General features: G+C 35.2%; 1 protein-coding gene across 1 annotated transcript in view; it reads right to left on the minus strand.

Annotated features, from left to right (window-relative positions):
- Window positions 1–7,547: 7,547 nt before the first annotated feature.
- The window catches only part of LOC150098812 (serine protease 33-like), a 47,537-nt gene continuing 34,152 nt past the window's right edge, over window positions 7,548–20,932 (minus strand). Inside the window, exons 5-8 of the mRNA XM_090405319.1 lie at window positions 20,100–20,185; window positions 19,673–19,959; window positions 14,353–14,510; window positions 7,548–8,555 (exon numbers count right to left, since the gene is read on the minus strand). Of these exons, the coding sequence (XP_090261445.1) occupies window positions 8,400–8,555; window positions 14,353–14,510; window positions 19,673–19,959; window positions 20,100–20,185 (687 nt within the window). The 3' untranslated portion in view covers window positions 7,548–8,399. The remainder of the gene's footprint in view (window positions 8,556–14,352; window positions 14,511–19,672; window positions 19,960–20,099; window positions 20,186–20,932) is intronic.

Here is a 20,932-nt window from a genome sequence, read left to right on the forward strand (position 1 = left end):
TGGGGTGTTTTCATCCCACAGGCAGGCAAACTGACCCCGTGAACACACGGATTACAGTCATGAATACCTCCAATAAGGATACAGCAGAAGAGTGGAGTGCAGGCTGTTATTTCGATGTGACTCCTCATTAGGAGGAGACTCAACCGATCTGAAGCAGATGGAAGGGAGAGATAGAGAGATATAAACTATCAGCTTGGATAAGACGATGGCTGACTGACAGATCTCAAGAAATGGTGTATGGGGAGCATGAGTGTGCAAGATTTAAGGTGACCAGTGATATATCCCATGGCTCAGTCCTCGGCCCATTGTCATTACATTAACGTTATAGTATTAAAGACATTACGGTATATTAGAGTAATTAGGAATGTGACTAGCAAGCAGCATTTTCAGGATAATTTGAATTATGGGAATAGAAAATAACTATCAGCGAAATGTTGGCAAATGTAAAGTTATGCACTTAGATGAAAGGAGGTATCCATTGATATATTATGTTGTGATATTATGCTAGAAGAAACTGCTCAAGATCTTGGAATTTTAGTAGATGGGGAAGTGAAGTTTGTGAACCATATAGGAAAGACTGCATATACAACTTAGTCAATAATTTCAATGCTGAAACGAACACTGACATTTAAGGATAAGGAAGTCATTTTGTTTCATTACAAGACCTTGATAGACTTTCAGTAGGACTACTGAAGCAGACACTAGCAATAAAAGATAGAGGAACGATATGATAAAGACCTTCGTACTTCTGAAACGGTCATATGGGATACAATTAATGGAATTTTGTATTTTATGAAATACATGAAATGGAAATTTTATGAAATGGAAAGTGGGGAATAACAAGAAGACATCCATGAAAGTTGAGAATGAATACAGTAAAGATTTAGCTAACATCTAAAGAGATATTTATTTATTTATTTGCAGAGAGGGAGTGAACACTTCCAGTGCACATCCCTTTCAGCAGCACTACCCACGATTATCAATAATTTCAAGGACATTAAAGAGGAGATTGTATGGCAGACAAGGATCCGATGGTCCTAAATTCCTAACGAGTGTATATTATTCACTGAAATAGTATGATTTGTATAGTAAATGTTCTGGATATCTAGGGTTCAAAACCCTTCCAGTAGCGAAATTCCTACTTGCAAAAGATCTTAACATGAAATATGGTGTCACTTTACTATTTCAGATTTCTGCTTCCCCTTTGCAAAAAGAAAGTACAAAAAGTAATCTGTTGAGCTGTATATCGTGGTATAAATGATTGTCTGTTTATAGAAGAAATCATTGAACAGACAATAGATTTACGTATAAGAACGAGCGAGGAGGTAACTTGTTTTGTTTATACGCAAATACCAGAGGCTTTAGAAATAAGTGATTGAGTTTTTGGTTTCGTGAATATGTTGTAGCCTGAATTTGTTGGTATAATGAAACATAGTTTTCATAGCCGGAGGTTGTAACTGGAATCAAGTGCAAAGAATATCCCATTTTTAGAAATGACTGCAGAGAGAGAGAGGAGAGGATGGGAAGGATGGGAGTACTACTATTATTATCAGATTACTTGAGTCCAGTAAGGATCGAAACACATGAAAGCAATACCAGTAATAATGTTCGGTACAGCACTGAGTGCAAGGCTATCTGGCGTGAAGTGGAAGCAAGCAGGATGAAATATGTGGTGAGGTGTTGCTATAGACTTAGCAGTGCATTCGCTGTGTATGAATGTATCGCCAAATTACTGTGATGTACGAGTAATTATGATAGGTGACATGAATTATTCGAATATTGATTGTGTAGCAGAGAGAACTCGTGATCTGAACGTAGGAGAATTTATTGAGCTGCCGTTGTTGCATGAAACTTTCTCAAGCATCATGTGAAAGAAGCAACTCAAAGAAAAAGAGTGTTGAATTTGATCATAAAGTCAGAAAGTGTCTCAATTAAGGATGGGATATACGACTATTTCGTGATAGTGATCATGTTATACTGACCTGTGAAGTAATTAACTATTTCGATGCTCCAATCGTGACAAGTTATATGATGAACTACCCAATCTGGAAATTACGACAAACTCGGGGGAATAATATCTTTGGCGCTATGGTACCTGTCATTTAATAGAAAGTATATGAACAATGTATGGGAAACTTTGAAAAGAGATGGATAAATGAGATAGTATCTGAATATACCTCTAAAATTTGAAGAACAAATAGGGTGGCAGAGAAATGGATATGCAATCTTATTAAGCATGAAATCCATAAGAAGGTGATGTGAAATAAGAGTGAGAAGAATTATGAAATATATAAAGCTCCCGCCAGAAAAATTAGGACTATTGCATGAAAGCTAAGTTGGAGTTTGAAAAGAAATTGGCTGCACAAGTTTACAATGCAAAAGAATTTTTATCGTTATGCTGTAAGTAAAAGAAAGAATTAATGAATTCGAAGAATAAATTTACTGAATGAAGATGCTACCATAGCATCAGAAACAGATGATGATGTAGTTGAAATGAGGGCTCACTTCGACAAGATCTATCACTACATTGGATGAATTGAGATGTATGAGAAGGAGATTCAACAGCTGTTGCACAACCTAGATAAGAATTCGGCTATCGGGATAGATGGAGATCTATCCACTTTGTATGTGATATAGTACATAGATCTACCACCATATTGGATGAAGAGTTAGAGATGCATGAGAAGGAGATTCAACAGCTGTTGCACAACCTAGAAAAGAATTCGGCTATTGGGATAGATGGAGATGTATCGTATGTGATATAGTACATAGATCTACCACCATATTGGATGAAGAGTTAGAGATGCATGAGAAGGAGATTCAACAGCTGTTGCACAACCTAGAAAAGAATTCGGCTATTGGGATAGATGGAGATTTATCAACTGTTGTATGTAATATTGTACACAGATCTACCACTACATTGGATGAAGAGTTACAGATGCATGAGAAGGAGATTCAACAGCTGTTGCACAACCTAGAAAAGAATTCGGCTATTGGTATAAATGGGATATCTGCGCATATGCTAAAGGAATGTTCAGCTGAACTGGCTAAGCCCATGACATGTTTGTGTAATTTCATTCTGAGCTCAGGAAAGATCCAGCAAGAATGGAAGGAATCTATGATAATCTCATTATACAAAGGTGGAGCAAAGGCTGATATGTCTAGCTATCGACTTATCAGTATCTGTGCAATTTGCAAGGAACAGCATGGGTTTAGTAAAGAGAGGTCATGTCTAAGCAATTAGTTCGTATTTTATAATAAAATTATGAATGATTTGGAAAAATTGATATGGATAGGGAAGGGATATGCTACGATACTGTTAGACTTACTAATGCATTTGATAGGATATCACACGAGCAGTTGTTGCATAAACTGAAGAATATGGGGTTGGGATATAAACTATTGGCTTGGATAAGTGGGTTGATGATGGACAGCTATTTAAGAGTGGTATATGGGGCGTGTGAACCTGCCAGATTTAAGGAGACCAGTGATGTACCTGATTTAATTTAATCTTGGGGAGGGCCCGAGTTAAGTAGACGATTTGAGAATACACTGCGCATCGCATACGCCCTATGACTGAGCATCTGCAATGATCGCTAATTCATAAGTAGTATAGAAGACACGACACAACACAACAACTTAATTTAAAAAAATAGATTTTTAATTAGGAAAAGATTTTTTGGAAATTTTGCTAGTGTTTTTTTCCTTTTTCTTTGGGAGCCAGGGTCCTTGACTCACTCCGGGTGCGCCACTGAAAGGGACTGATAGGAGATTTTTCAGTTGTTAGGCAGGTCAATCCTCATTGTTACTGGTATACAGCGTTCACAGGGTGGTTTGAATATATGCTGGATTTGTGGCAAAGGAGTTATTTGTCAGTGTTAATTAAGTGTAAAGTTATGCACTTTGGCGTGATGTGATATACAACAGCATATTACACTGGTGGATTTATTCTTGGAATCATTGACAGGCTAGACATTTAGAATTATGGTGGATAAAAATTTGATGTAAAAAGTCACATAAAAAACTACAAATGCAACTCAGAGGATCATTGCGATGTTGAAACGAATAATGATATGGAAGTCATTTTCTCTCTTTAAAAGGCCTTGATACTCAGTACCTGGACTACTATGCGCAGATTTGGTCTCCTGGGTTCTAAATAGTTAAAGAAACTGCGTAAAGGCTACAAAGAAGAGATGATACTTGGATAAACTTGCAAAGATGATATTTGAATAAACTTACAAAGATGATATTTGGATTGTGGAATGTAGATTACGAGTATAAAACGAGTAGAGATTGAGAGTGTTTGCGTATGGACTGCAAGACACTAGAAGATAGAAGAAAGAGGATTGATGTAATTCAGGTCTATAAACTTTAGAGAGGGTGCTATAGGATATCGATTGATAACTTTATAAAATTTTATGAAAGGTGGATTGGAGACAACCTGCATCCTTGGAGGTTAAATTTGTGTGCAGTTAAGAATGGGTAAGAGCTGGATTTTTCTCTCATAGAACCTTGAGTGTGTGTGTGCGCGCGCGCGCGCGCGCGCGTGTGCATGTGGAACAATTCGCTTGTTTAAGTAGTGAGTGCATTTAGTGTAAATACGTTTAAGAGAAAATATGATAGTTTGCGTATGTGGTGTATAGCCTCCATCGATAAGTTCCTGACTGAGGCACTACTTATAGAAACGGTATACGTTCGTGTGATGCCTGTCTGTCTGTTTATGAAGGGAAATCATAGTTTCCTTTGACTCAAGAAAATTGACTGTAGAATCCATACTATTTGAGATAAAAAAATATTGACCACGAGATGTCGGCACTTGTCTGATGTCTCTTCACTGTGTGTACCACTTAAATTAGTAACAGCCTTTGGTCAGCTATCTCTGATTGGCTACCAGTGAAGATTGAACTGTCCACTCAGTCTCCAAAATTTAGATAAGACTAAAACGGCCTTGCCTACTCCCTATAAGGAAATAAAAGGCATTAACTGATTTTGATTTTTGATTTAAAAATGGCACATTTAATACTTGATTAGTTGTTTGAAAAGGTATATAGAAGAATATTCACATTGTGATAATGCTCGAGGTCTCCTCCTCCCTTTGAGGAAAAAGTCATTATTTGTGTTGATTTACTTATTTGGTCTCTCCAGGAGTAACGTTTTAATTGTTTTCTCGATTAATAATAATCATTATCTCAATAATATGTTTTTGTTTGTTTGGTGGATGATCTGTTCTAGTCATACTTTTCACCGATTTAGTGAGATAATCAGAACACTATATGGTGATAAGGAAGAATTCGAACACCACTGTGGTAAAAATCTGGTGAGATAATCCCGAATTGGTGAAACACGGTTAATCATCCATTTGGATGTTGTCATATACTTTTGTAGGAACAGTTGTTTAAAGTTACTTGAGGATTTACGCTCAACTGCTAATGGAATGAGAAACGTGTATTATACTGTATATGTGAAATGTGTTTAATTTTCTAAACGTTTCAAATGAGACTAAATTGTTAATCTCCAAAAGTAGTGGGGCGAATCTTCCTGTATCAAACCATAATTCGTTTGAAGGACACATATGCAGCCGACAAGACATAATACACAGATATAAATGATTTATATTCCTATTTATCTTGCCTCACCCCTAAATCATTCTCAATCTAATAGTTGGGGAGGATGAATAGGCATAAAGGATATACATAGAAATGCAAAGAAGCTCGCGATCTGGGTTCTGAGTGGCAGTTCTTCCGGGGTATTGCCTATTTTGGAAACTTTTATTTACTGTAATCAATTACTGTTCGGTTCGGTTCACTATTGACCCATATACTGTGATTATCAAATCTTTCTGAATGCCGATGATATTTAAGCATATAAATAATTAAAGAAAAAGAATAAAATTAACTATCATTTAATGGCTGGCGTAACACACACACACACACACACACACACACACACACACACACACACACACACACACACACACACACACACACACACACACACACACACACACACACACACACACACACACACACACACACACACACACACACACACACACACACACACACACACACACACACACAAAATTTGAAAAGAAACATTTGATGCAAGATTTGGTTATTTTGAATTACTGCCGAAGAAGCTGATGATATAAATCAAATGTATTATTATTTAAATTAAATTAATTTAAATAATGTTTAAATCGCCGAAATAAAGCCTATTGGCTCTTTATATTTAAGTACCCAATGTATTATGTCTGAAAATTTAGTGCGTGCTCATCAGGCTGGTTTTTCTGTTTTGGATGAAAAGCAGGTTCTCATCCAAAGAGATGGGCTAACTTGTCTTTAGTTGAAACAACAAGCCTTTATGAAGGCTCCTCTCATCAGCAGCATGTGCATGCATGACTTATTGTTCTGTTACAATTAGAATAATGATTACATTGATTACCCTGAAACAACAAGGGTTTGTAAAATCATGTTTATATGGTTAAGACATCGAAAAAGAAAGAAAAAAACACAACAAAGAAACTTTATTTACAGTTCAATAAGGTGGTTATTAATTTACAATATCTAAATATATTCATAAAAAGGCAATAATATTTTTTTACTGGTTACAACAATGCGAATACTTAAAATCAATAAAGATGTCCTCTTTGAATTTAAGCATACTGCACAATAACTTTTTTTTTCCCCGGAGTTTGTGACTTCTTGTGATTGCTCATTCTTTTTATGTTCTTCTTGTGAAGAACATAAAAAGAATAATTATCATAAATGATCTGTAAGAAAGAACAATGTTAGAAAAAAAATCCCTTTTCAGTTTATACCAAATCAGAAAGATCGTTAATGATTCATCTTGAAAGAAATTGATCCTTCTCCTGGTTTGCAAGTGGACCATGTTAATGAAAGAGTTCTTATTCTGTATAAAAACGATGGTGCCGCTCCTCAACATATCATAATACTCTTTACAGAAGATATCTGAAATTCGAAATTAAGAGACAGGAACCATTTGGCTATTTCTCGCAATCAATTACTAATTTGTTGATCGCGTAGTGTGCAGATGGTCAACGATGAAGTAGTTGTAGGTGGATGATTAAGTGGTGAGTTATATGGTGTTGAATGTTCTCCCGCATGGGTTTAGACTCCATGAAGATTCACGTAGTAGTAGTAATAATTTCTTCCTGTGTTCAACATCATTAGAGCACAAGCACTAACACAGTAGAAATATGTTTATATTAACTATTAGTTTATTTTTCATACTTGAAAATTAAAGAATATGCAGAATGTTGCAGATAACAGTTTTTCAAACCCGAGAACGAAACTTAAGCAGTTATTTCTATTTAGATTAGATTCCTTGAACGAGCTTCCAAAGCAGAATTTGTTGGTTAATTTTAATCTTTTTCTAAATGCCTTGTGACTATTAATAGCAATATACGTACACCTGTTGTGGTTCGGAAAACAGTTTCTTTTCTGTCGTATACTAAATATATATATATATATATATATTTTTTTTTTTTTTTTTTTGATTTATTTTTATGGTTCCATCATTTAGTTGCTAATCCTTGTACAAAAATGTGCATAACCAAATTACACTACCATAATCTCAGTCATTTCAGTCAGCATCATCATTATAAGATATTTAATGAGTAATATTAGTGATAAATCTATATCTGGTGACTCTACATGACTAACGCGCTAAAGATCTTTTATTATTATACCACGCTCTGCTACCAAGACCATACCAACCAGTATTACAACAAGGATTCATTTCTTATTAATAAATCGAGAATTTTTCATAAAATGTACATTTCAAAAAGCAGCAGCAATACCATTATTTCGAATGTGGATATTGTTTATAGATGACTGTAAAATGGTTTTACTTATAACGTGGTATCATGGTAGCTGAAAATGTGATTCAGATTGTCTTATAGCCTTCTCAGGAGTACTCATCACTGGACTGTATCTTTTAATATTTTAAATAGGAAATTCAGGTACCAACCAGCTGATGTGTACCATTCTTCCAATAACTCAGTAGCTAGCGAAAATATTGACTTTTTCTTTTTTACAACAGGGATGTAACATTTGTTTATTAACATTTAGCAAGATGTCATGTGATATGCTTTCTTTTTTAAAAGAAAGAAAACAAACAAACAAACATATCTGACATCAATCCAGAACTTCCTGATCTGACTTTTAAAGAAGGTTTCATCCTAGATGAAACTTTACACTATGGTGATAAAATCTAACGGTTCCTGACCGAAAATATCTCCGATTTCAGTTCTACTTGTTTGTCCAAAAGGATGATGCCAATACAACAATTTCATTGCTACCAACTGTGGTTCTACCATTAAAAAATGGAGATATTTTCCTTTGGCTTTGATATGAATGCTGTATGTGGGGGTCCTGTCATGTCATGTTTGAACTGATCCAGTCGACCGAACTCGAAACGCTATGATAAATGCCAGGTTGTCGCCACTGAGCACATCCAAATCCAGCAGAGATTATACCAACCAGCGTCCATCTACCTTCAATCATTACCATGAGTGGTCCTCCAGAATCGCCCTACAAAAGATAAATTTCAATTAAACACTTAATTTAAACAATAAACAAGAAAGATCTCAAGCGATTTTTGTTTATTCGAGCAATTCTTGTGTACTTCATTAAGTCAATTCACTACAGTATTAGAAGTAAGCATAAATTACTTAGTGGCGACTCATTCATATAACTGCTTCAGATATTTCTCAGGTAAAATTTACATATAATAAATAATATATATATAATATAGATATTTAAAATAGATTTTGATATAGAATTTATATTATAGTATAGAATAATATAATATACAATATAAAATAATATAAAACCTAACAATATAATATATAATAATTTAATATAAATATACAGATATATAAATAAATTTATTAAATATATGTATATATATATATACAAGAGCCTGTGTAGCTCAGTGGATGTGGCGTTTGCACACCACCGCGCTAGGCCGCACGAAGGAAGTCTTGGTTTCGAGTCTAGTCGGCGACTAGAGGAAATTTTTCTAAGCCTTTTTTCGACCGGTTCCCGAGTTAGTCGATCTCTGGCACGGGCAAGCAGGTTTTTCCTCCCGGAAACTCGGGTTTTTCGTCCTGTAAATTCAAGAAAATCGACCGTAGAACCCACATTATTTCAGACATTAAATATATTGTGTTAGGGTTAGAGACCACGAGATGGCGGCACATTTGAGCCGCCTCTCTTCACTGCGTACCGCTTAATTAGTGATAGCCTTGGGCCATCTGTCTCTGATTGGGTACCAGTGGAGATTGAACTGCCCACTCAGTCTCCAAAAGTTAGATAGGGCTAAATGGCCTCGCCTACTCCTGTATATACGGGAATAAAAAGGCGTTAGCTGATTTTTTTTTTTTTTTATATATATATATATATATATATATATATCAGGGGCGAATATTCCGTGTGTGCTAGGTGTGCGGTGCTCATTCACGAAATATCAGTCCATATTATATTTTTGCATTTATTCTCGTTAAAGACTCCTCCAATTGTTTTCAGACTTCGAGCGATTCCTAAAATTGAACACAATATTCTAATACTTCATGAAGAGGGCACTTTTCGACGCGTAAACATTGCATCATTCGCGTTAATAGCCCGGGTGTGCTTTCAAAATGCATACACCTTTGAGCCCTTCAAAAAGATGTAAAGAGGGTGCAGCGGTTCAAATTCTTAGCGTTTTAGTATTTTTAAACTTCTGAGAAGGCGAGGCTGGGTGAGCTAACGTTTTGAGCTCACCCAGCACCTAGCGGCTGTGATTGGTTATTGTCAACCAATCCAATTGAATGTTGTCACTTGTCATGAGTTGAGCGCTTTCTGTATCCGATGGCTGTATTACAAACAACTGTTACACATGTTTTCTGAAACTGAAAATTTGAAAGTGGATGTTAGGAGAAAAATTCTAATTATTTTTTCTTTTGCTTGTGCAGTATAGCATCTGTTGAAGTTGCAAAGTTTTTTTAATGTATAGAGACATTTTCATTCTAGTCTTCGGAAACAACAGACAGTAAAAAATATCTATTGCTGAATAAAAATAATACGTTAGTTGATCTACAACAAAATACCAGCATATATGAGATTGATAAGACAGAAGAACCATCGATACTAAAAAAAACTAATGAATGTATAATTCCCGAAAGTGTGGATAATTTCCATAATATTCGGATGTTATGTATATTGAGACTCAGTAAACAAAATAAAATTCTTAGAAAACGGAGCAAAATATACACAGACCAAAGAAATACACATAACATGGGCAACAATTTTACGAGATGATTTGCTGCTCCATAAAACCATATTTATTCCTGCCATACTCTCTCTCTTTCTTCATAAGTTTTTTTTAATTATGCCATCATAAAGTCACTTATTCATGTTTAGACTTTATAGGATCATGCTATTCGCTCTACCCAGCAACTTATAGGACACACATATCACAAATGATAATTATTAATAATTCGTTTACCATTAATGGAAGTATTTCTACTCACTCATTCTTTCCTATTCTTACATATCTTATAAATGATGGTGCACATATTTTCATCTTTGAGTATTTCAAATATACCAACCAAATATAGCATTCTCCTGCATTGTTGTTTTCTAATCAATCATAAAACAGATTGTTCTTCCACTCTATGCAGAAGTATTCAAAGTTATCTTGCAATTAATTGCATTGGACCAATTAAGATGAGCGCTGATGCGCTATGCACTCTCAAATCTGTCATACATCGATAAAAAATACAATCACATGGTCCTGGGCATCCAAAGAGGGGGGAGGCAAACAGGGTACGGAGCGAGTAAAAAATTCTACAAATTATAATCGTAAAAGTAATTGAGATATGTAATCTTACACTGTCTACCCTGAGAAGCTATGTCTGTCTTAAAATTTTATTATGGGTTGGCTTGTTTCGGCCCACGGAAGGTAGCCACAGAACACGTTTCGTTGCAGCAATAAAACACATCTTCCTGTTTTTGGTTCATCTTTTTCTGATTTGCAAAAAAATGTTCATTACTGTTGTGAACAGAGACTAGTTCCTTTTCCCTCTGTGTGTAGTGAATCACTGAGTGAAGTGTGAATTGCAAATTTATAGTGAAACAAATTTAAACAGGAAAATACATTTTTAAAAGGTAAGTGTATGTAATTTAATATTACTCTACTTGTTCATTTTATGTGTTTTTGCTTTTAAACTGAAATAATTTAATTTAGGATTTTGGGATTAATTAATTAGTTGATTTTTAATAAAATATAATGGTCATTTTTTTATATGTGAAATTCTGCTAAAAACTATTAATTCTGAACACTTTTTTCTCCCAAGTATTAAAGATCATTAAAATCGATGTAAAATGAAAATAATGTATTTATAGTTTACATCGGCAAATGAGTTATAGCGTCAAAAATGTAGTGATGTACGGAAAGCAACAAGATCTGATAAAGCCAAATGGTTGGAGGACCAGTGCAAAGACATTGAACAGTACTATGGAGAACACAAAACTAGAGAGGTTTACAAACTTATAAGAAATGTCAATAGGAAGTGCAAACAAGATCAGTAGCAGTCAAGGATGAAAATGGTAAAGTATTGATGGACAAGACAGAAATCATACAAAGATGGACAAGATTGCAGCAAACTATATAAAAATCAACTAAATGATACTGCAACAGAAGTAATCAAAGAACTAAAAGCAATCGCTCCACCAGCAGAGAACTTTGAAAATGACATCTTAGAAGAGGAGGTGAATAAGGTTATAAAACATCTCAAGAATAACAAGTCCTGGAGATGACAACATAATAGGCAAGATGCTAACATATGGGGGAGAATCAGTTGTAAAAGAAATGCATAAGCTGTGTAATGAAATATGGAGATCAGGGTATTCCCCCGAAGAGTGGAAAAAATCAGTCATGGTTGTTCTTCATAAGAAAGGCAGTGCTTTAGAATGCACTAATTACAGAACTATTGCATTAATGAGTCATCTTGGTAAACTGCTGATGAAAATACGTACAAAAAGCCTGAAGGGGAATATGGAGGCACATCTTCCGGATGAGCAAGCCGGATTTCGATAAGATCGAAGTACAGCGCAACAAATACACGCACTAGGACTAATAGCAGAGAAAGCTCGAAGAAAAAACAAAAAGATATATTGCTATTTCGTGGACTTCCAAAAAAGCATTTGATAATGTTGACTAAAATATAACATGGGCTGTCTTGGAATCCTATGGTGTGGACAATAAATTGATCCACTTGCTGAAAGATATAAACAGCCAAGCACAAGCAAAAATCAGAATAGCAGGTGAGACTGGAGATTGGTTTGCCACAAGTCAAGGCACAAGAAAAGGGGACCCAATATCACCAATCATCTTCATCACACATCTGAGAAGAACACTAGATAAGATTAAAGCAGAAGGTGGAGGTATTTCTATAAATCGCATGAGAATAAACTACCTCTGCTTTGCAGGTGACATTGTCCTGATTGAAGAAGACGCAGCAAGGCTGGAACAGACATTGCAAACACTATACACAGAAGGAAAAAGATATGGACTAAATTTCAACTTTGAAAAAACTAAAACAATGATATTCAGACAACAGGAGTTACTGAACAGAGTTACGATAGACGGATTTCAACTGGAAAATGTGAAACACTTCATATATCTTGGATGCCACATGAACGCATGACTTGGACCCCAGAAAAGAGATAAAAAGTAGAATAGCCAGAGCAACACCTATTTTAAAAGCCATGGACAAAATATGGAAGAGCCGAGCTATAACGATTCAAACTAAACTGCGCATTGTAGAAACCTATATCTTCAGCAGCATGCTCTATGGATGCGAGGCCTGGTTACTCCTGAGAGAATCTGAAAGGAGAATATTGGCATTTGAGAGGAAGTGCTATAGAAAGATCTTGAGAATAAGCTGGATACAGAAAGTGAACAATGAAGAAATCTACAGACGAATAACCAAAAGAAAACCTGATCCAGAAAATAATCAAAAGGAAACTACGTCTACTTTCTACATCTACGTCTACTACTACTTTGGCCATATATGTAGAATGAATGCAGAAAAAATTAAAACGTTGCTGTTTGGAATGATTGAAGGAAAGAACAAAAGAGGAAGACCAAACAGAGAATAGGGCAATGACACTTTCCCCAGAGCCTCAAATTGCTCCCTTAAGGCAAAAACCTTAAGAGAGCGAACTCATATTAGCAATCTCACCGGTTTCAGCCTTATGAATAAGTAAAGCCATCTCTAAAAATTCGGACGATCCCTAGGCCTTTCAATCGTGGGCGAAAGACCGTCCATCTCGGCGTTGGCTCCACTCAGTGATGGCCTTCCACCCACCACCACTACCGAGAAGAACCATTCATATTCCGAAGAAAAGCATTCACCGACAAAGCCCCTCACCGGGCCGTGCCGGAAAACACTTTCCCCGGAGACTCAAATTGCTCCCTTAAGGCAAAAACCTTAAGAGAGTGAACTCATAATAGCCCCCACCGGTTTCAGCCTTTATTGAGGCTTCATCAGTGAGTAGCTAGACCAAATTAATACCAAAGGGTATAGCGAAAAGAACTTATATACTTTGCTATACGAGTTGTCAAAAAGGTACACCCATTAAGTTACTTAAATATAAATAAAGAGCCAATTGATAAAGAGCCAATAAATAGCTACTCACTGATGAAGCCTCAATAAAGGCTGAAACCGGTCTGGGTAGTGACCTCCCACCATAATGTAATAACAGCATACATTTCCTAGGAAATGTGTTTTACATTATAGAATATACCAAGAATAGCGATCAGAACTTTACCACCTTTGCTGCGAGTTACCCGAGTTTGTACTACGTACTTGGACTACTTGCATTAGCTCACGCTAGTAGTCGCCGATACTTTTATAGTTTATTATACTATATTCGGCATGAAACTCTCCGATTCCAATATTTGAATTTCTTATTCGGTTTTAAAACAATGTAGGATTTAATATCCCCTTAATTTAAATAATGTTTATATCGCCGAAACGAAGCCTATTGGCTCTTTATTTATATTTATATATAATTCATTTATTTATAGTGGATGGCGTAGTACATACTAGATTATATATAGCGTGTAGCAGAGCTCCTTTCCCCAATGAATCCTTCAAATCCATGTGTCAGTCACGTAATTATTATTATCATAATTACATCAGTACACGTAAAGAAAATTTAATTAAAAAAATTTAAAAAAATAATAATAAAATTAATTTTTGAATACTGATAATTGTTAATTTGAAAAAAAATCATAAGATTTATCCATTAGGTGGCTACTTTCTTGTTATTAACTTACCACGCATGCGTCCTTCATGCCGGCTTCATAACCAGCGCATATCATTTCTGGATATATCTTCAGACTGATAGCTCTCGATCTGTGCCACCACTCGCATTCTTCGTTAGAAATAATTGGAACTTCGACTTTTTGTAGGAGTCTTGTTCCGTAGCGATTGCCTGAAACAAATAAACAGATAAGTTACTTGAACGGTTTGGGAGCATCGCATGAGCAGAAACGTAAATGTTCGGTAGTCATGGCACATGATATGAATGATTGAGATTCATATTTAGTATAGTATAATGTATATCTTCTCAATTAAAAAAAAACATTATTCAGGTGCATTTATTTTTAAATCTTCGAGCTAGCTTTGGGTTAAATTTATTTCAGCACTGTTACACACACACACACACACACACACACACACACACACACACACACACACACACACACACACACACACACACACACACAAAATTATATATATATATATAATGCGGACAAATCTTGCCCTACCAACTTTTTTGCTTTAACTAAGGAGAAAAAGTTGACCCATTAGAAACTCGTTCATAGCGGAGAAATTAACAATTTATACACAAATATAATAATATACAGTAAATACATAAATAAATGTGTTTTGTTATTCTGTCGTTTGCCAACGTATTATGTTTATTAATGTGTTGGTTCAGAAGAAACAACTGAAAAAAAAAAATCAATCTTAAGGAAAAAAAAAACATTATTAAAAAAAAAACTTTGTAAAAAACAGGCTGCAGATGTGTTGGTTAATTAAGGGACGATAATCTCTATTTTGACCATATCATAAAATTTAAATAAGGTGTATAATTAGCATAAGGTGTATAATTTTGCAGGCGCATGCTTCGTATGTACATTGCATCACAATGATATGATATATTCGGGGATAAAGATAAATGCTTTTTGAATTAATGTTTTAAACGATAGCTGGGCACTAGATTAAACGCAGCTATATAAGCCTAAGTATATTTGATAAAATCAAGGTAAAGTAAATATATTTCAGAAATAAGGAAACAATATATATACAGGGTAATGAAAATGAATGTATCCTTCTTTAAGGCCTTGCGGAGCCTTACTTTTTAAGGTCTTGTTTGCGATCTCTGGCCAAGTCTAACTTCCAAAACGATCCTGTTTCTTCAAAACGACCAGTCATTCTTCGTAGATCACATGTCACATGGAGATAGTGGACCTCGTCGACATTTGTTCAGCCGACAATATTTACGGAGTGCAACACACAGCATTGCAACTATTTAGGTAGTACAAATTCACACGCAAAGCACGTCGGGGCAAGATTAGTACATTACTGTGGACGGTATTAGCAACCAGAATGAAGGGGAAAATCCAATTGCCCATCTTTTTAAATCTTCCTGACGCCTGTCGAGTTATGTGTTATGTAAATTCCATTCATTTGGTTTAAAACGTCCCTAGTGGTGAATTTTGGAACTACTTTTCTTCCCCCCCCCACTCAGATATCGCTTCTGCATGATGCACAATATGTTCCTGCAAAGTTTCGCAGTATTTGAATCAATGGATGGCGCTCCACAAGGCCTGAAACAGAAATACTTTATTTTGATCACTTTGTATAATATAAGCCAATTATTTGTCTTTAAAATTCTACAGAATACCGTTTAGTATAAAAATCAGTAGAATTACTTTGAGGTCCAGCAAAAGGAGGGCATGTCCTCATTTTTTTCTCTTCACATCCGGTCAGCATTCTAAATCTAGATGATATTGTTCCAGTTTGTTTGTTTTTTTATTTAGACAAAAAAACTTCTTTTTGTAGTAGGTATTTAAGTAAAAAATAATTTAACATTATATTTACCGTTGTTTCGCATCGAACAGTCTATGAGTATGAATTCTCGTGTGAAATTAATGTTTCTTAGGGTTTTAGATAGGAGATGATTTTTATTGCCCGTTATGAGACTACTTTCCCATTTAAAAGTTAAAAGTTCGTTTTTCTAGGGCAAGCTTTCCAGATAAGCAAGCCCTTAACACACCCAGCCACCCACCCACTGCAGTACAGTAGAGTACACTACAGATGTACTATAAGTGTGTTTATAAAAACACTGTTTTTCTTCCCTGTTTATCTCCGCTGTTCTCATTTGAACCCTTGGTGTGCGTAGTAACTCTAAGTTCGAGTGTCTATCAAACTGTACAAGAATAAATACTATCAACGATGTTTTATTCATTTCCGGTCCAGTTTGAATATTTCCTTCTACTAATTTTTCAGCAATTGCTCGACGTCCTTACTGAAGGAAGAAGGAAAATAGTATTATTTAGGTAAAATGAAGTTACATTTTATAGAACAATAGTGTTAAGGTTGAGTATTTTGTAACGAACATTCCTCTCCACTGAATTCTGATTTCTTTGAAAACAGTCTGAAGGCTTCCTACTCACAGTAAACAGACCATCCCGAGAAAGACAGACAGGCAGAGAGAGAGAGAGAGAGAGAGAGAGAGAGAGAGAGAGAGAGAGAGAGAGAGAGAGAGAGAGAGAGAGAGAGAGAGACGTTTTATATCTTAATATTTATTCTATAATTCCACATAAAATTTGTTTATAGATAAAAGGTTGTTGAGTAAGGATGTGGGTGAACTAGGAACACAAAAAGCATCGCCTCCTACATTTCTTAAGTATCTAGAGTGCCCTCCATCGTCTCTCTTTTTTTGACAAGAGACACAAGCAGCTGAATTCGTTCATATGCTAAAATGTAAATTTATGATCTTTCACCTTTCCTTTAGTGTTATACGGTGATCATTTTACATAAATTATGGACTCTACATTATAAATATTTATTTTAATTTCCCGACGTTTCGCCATTCATATGAAGGTCATCATCTGGGCACACACACACACACACACACACACACACACACACACACACACACACACACACACACACACACACACACACACACACACACACACACACACACACACACACACACACACACACACACACACACACACACACACACACACACACACACACACACACACACACACACACACACACACACACACACACACACACACACACACACACACACACACACATATATATATACATACACAGACAAGCTAAATTACATTTTACATAGTATGCTGAAGAGACAATGATTTGATCAACGGTTATTCTACTGGCCTGACCTCTAGTGAAAATAAAATAAAATTACAATAAATAAATGAAATAAAATAAAATAACTACATCAAAGTATATTCTATTTATGACAACATAAGAGAAACATTCTTTCTTATAGATAGTTTTCTTACAGTAAAAATGATGTCTTATTTTTAACATTACAATTGTTATCTTAGATTTAGGATCGTGGATTACCTATAGTCCTATTTATAATTAACTCTTAGGGAGAAAGGTTCCGTGGGTAGAATATGTGCCGTTCATATGCTTTGGATTTTCAAACCATCATTATTGTTAAGATTAGGATGGTTGATAAGAATTTCACAGACCTCCTTAAATTTACGTTCATACCATGTTTTGGTGTGATGTAAACAACTGCTATTTTTCCAGTCAATTCTATATAAAGTGTTCAGGGCATGAAAAGAAAGGCCATCTTCACCATAGTTATTTTATTTAATTTGTCGTTTATGTTCTTTTTTTCTGATAGGAATTGTGCGTTCTGTTAACATGACAATTGTTATATTGTATTTAGGATCCTGGATTACCTATGGTCGTATTATTTATAATAAACTCTTAGGGAGAAAGGCTAGGTATTTAGAATATGTGCCTTTCATATGCTTGGGATTTTTAGACCATCATTTTAGACCATAAAAAAAATTGCATGGTCTTTCACCAATGCAAAAATAAAATTCAGTTTAACATAACAATTATATTGTTTACCATGCTGAAATAATCTAATAGCGTCCACAAGTGTACTGTTAGCTTCGAGAACAAAGTTATCCGTCAGTGTACCGAATAACTTCGGAATCGATAGAGTGTGCCAGTGGAACTGTGCTGGAATTGTACAGCTGTGAAACAAAAAAGTCTATGTGCCAATAACAGGAGAAAGCATTATATAGTATGGCAAAAACTGTTCAGAATGTGAACACCGTGGTACTATTCCCACACTGTAGTTAAGCCAATTCGACAAGACTTCGAAGAGATAAAATCGCTTCGAAGTTTTGCCCATAACGGCCTTTTTAGCTTACAACCCCAATATACTGTTTAGAATTGGTCTTAGCAAATACGATAGTTCTTGCTAGATCACACATCCATTGTTGTTAAATCATTGCAACCGTTGATTATATTTTAATTAGTTTGCGATATAGTAAACGTCAGTTATCATTTAGCTCATAAGTTAACAAACTCTTACGAAGAACTGTAAAAAAAAAAAAAAAAAAAAAAACCGAACTTGTAGATAGTTGGAAAACTAACAACGTAGTTTTTTTTTAAAAAAATCCCAGAAATTAACATAGAAATATTTAGCTCAAAAGACATATTTCGGTGATTACACCCCATTTTTTTATTATTCAGTTCTATAAAACGCTGAAATAATAGTTCCCGACAAGTTTCGTAGGATTTACATCTTCAGGGGTAAATAGTTATACTATTTACCCCTGAAGTAAATAGTATAACTATTTACGAAACTTGTCGGGAACTATTATTTCAGTGTTTTATAGAACTGAATAATAAAAAAATGGGGTGTAATCACCGAAATATGTCTTTTGAACCAATTAGCCACAGAAGTTTACGCCTGCAATATTTAGCTCATTTTTTAAATGAATTAATTGACAAATGAACTCTTTGCGTGAGATTTTTGTAGTAAAAATATTAATCAAAATAGACCAAGAGCATAACAAGTTAAAGATCGTAACAGATAGATAGACAAATGCAAAATTATACAGCGGTTTTCTGTTTACTAACGTTATAATCGCTAAGCTGCAAACAAATAGCAAACTGTATTTTAATCGAGAAATTGTCATGACGTCATTAATTCTCTAAGGTTTTAACAACTTCTCCTTGTTATACAAAAACTTGACGTGATACTAGTAAAAAACGAAATGTCTCATTTGCTCCAGATGGGGAAAATGTGTGTGCGGTTTTAAGTAGGACAGGTGAGTGTGTTTATACAAGCAACCAGCAAAGAATTTAGTATTCCCTGTACGATTTGGGCCAACTGTCACCAGTGGCAAAAATAAGTTCTATGTATATAAAAAAAAGCTGTTTTTAACATACGTTGCTACGCCTTTGAGAGAGATGTACTTCGAGTTTTATAAACTGTTTAATCATATGTTAGGCAATCGTTCTATTGGAATTACATGTTGAATTAATGAGTAATAACGATCTACTTACTTAGAGCCGGATCTGTTTTTCCCCATCCAGTGACTACGGCTCGCCATCCACGAAAGTCCCATTTATAAGGAGGAAGGCAGATTGGTAAGATGTTTTCCTGATACTTAACAGGTCTGTCCAATTTTAGTAAAGCTACATCGTACCGATCAGGATGGGATGGGGAAAATCTGAAATTAGGATGAAGTTTTTTCTCTTTTGGACGAAAAAATTGAGCTGGCAGTACCTGATAACTTTGATCTTGAATGTCATAGGCTCCAAGAACCACGGTAACTTCCCGTAGCTTTGCCCTATTGGATATACGAATAAAAGCGTTTCAGTAAAACAAAGAAAAAAATGATAATGACAAGGAGAGAGAGAGAGAGAGAGAGAGAGAGAGAGAGAGAGAGAGAGAGAGAGAGAGAGAGAGAGAGAGAGAGAATTCTCTTACCTGTAAACGCAGTGTGCTGCTGTGAGTACGTAGTCGTGGTTGAGCAACACTCCACCGCACTGCTGTTGCGATATTTTGATGTGAGCCTAATGAAAACACAAATGCGAATGCTCAGACTTTCATTGTGCAATAAAATTAAATAGAAAATATCTGAAAACTGTTTGCAAGAGTTGTCAAATATTTCCAAAATTCATTGTCACACTTTTATGAAATATAATGTAAAATCATACTTCATTGAAATATACAAATGAATTGTATATTTCATTTGTATATTTCAAGTCAATTCATAGTCAAGAATGAAATAGGCGATAACATTTTAATAACCTGTCGTCTTTTTTTTTAAATAGTAATTGAGTGTTAACGCTCAAATATTTACTTGAGATATGGTTTTAAATAATAATAAAGGACCGGCTCTTTTTTTTTTATGCTATTTATTTGAATTTACGTTTTCTACAGGCTATGAAAGTTTAAGAAACTATATAATAATAAATACTATGATGAACAGCCTGTTTTTCTACCCACTGCAGGGTGAAGGCCTTTCCCATTGAGGGAGGTTTTGGGTCTACTACTCCCACGGTGACCCAATAAATATTGGGAAAGTGTATCTATACTTGGATGAATGAATGTATGAAGGTGGAAGACAATCACAAACATCCATGCCTACTCAGGATTCTAACCCGCAGCCTCTTGGCTGGAGAGCGGATACGCTAACCACTCGGCCAACCAAGCGGACAAATAAATACTCTACTAATAAAAATTATAAAAATTAAATAAATAACTACTAATAATAAACAATGAATCAACAGGAATATAATAAATAAATAACAATAACA

The sequence above is a fragment of the Typopeltis vanoorti genome, chromosome 15 (genome assembly GCF_054136105.1).
Source record: "Typopeltis vanoorti isolate ZY-2024b chromosome 15, IOZ_Tvanoo_1.0, whole genome shotgun sequence".
Taxonomy (NCBI): Eukaryota; Metazoa; Arthropoda; class Arachnida; order Uropygi; family Thelyphonidae; genus Typopeltis; species Typopeltis vanoorti.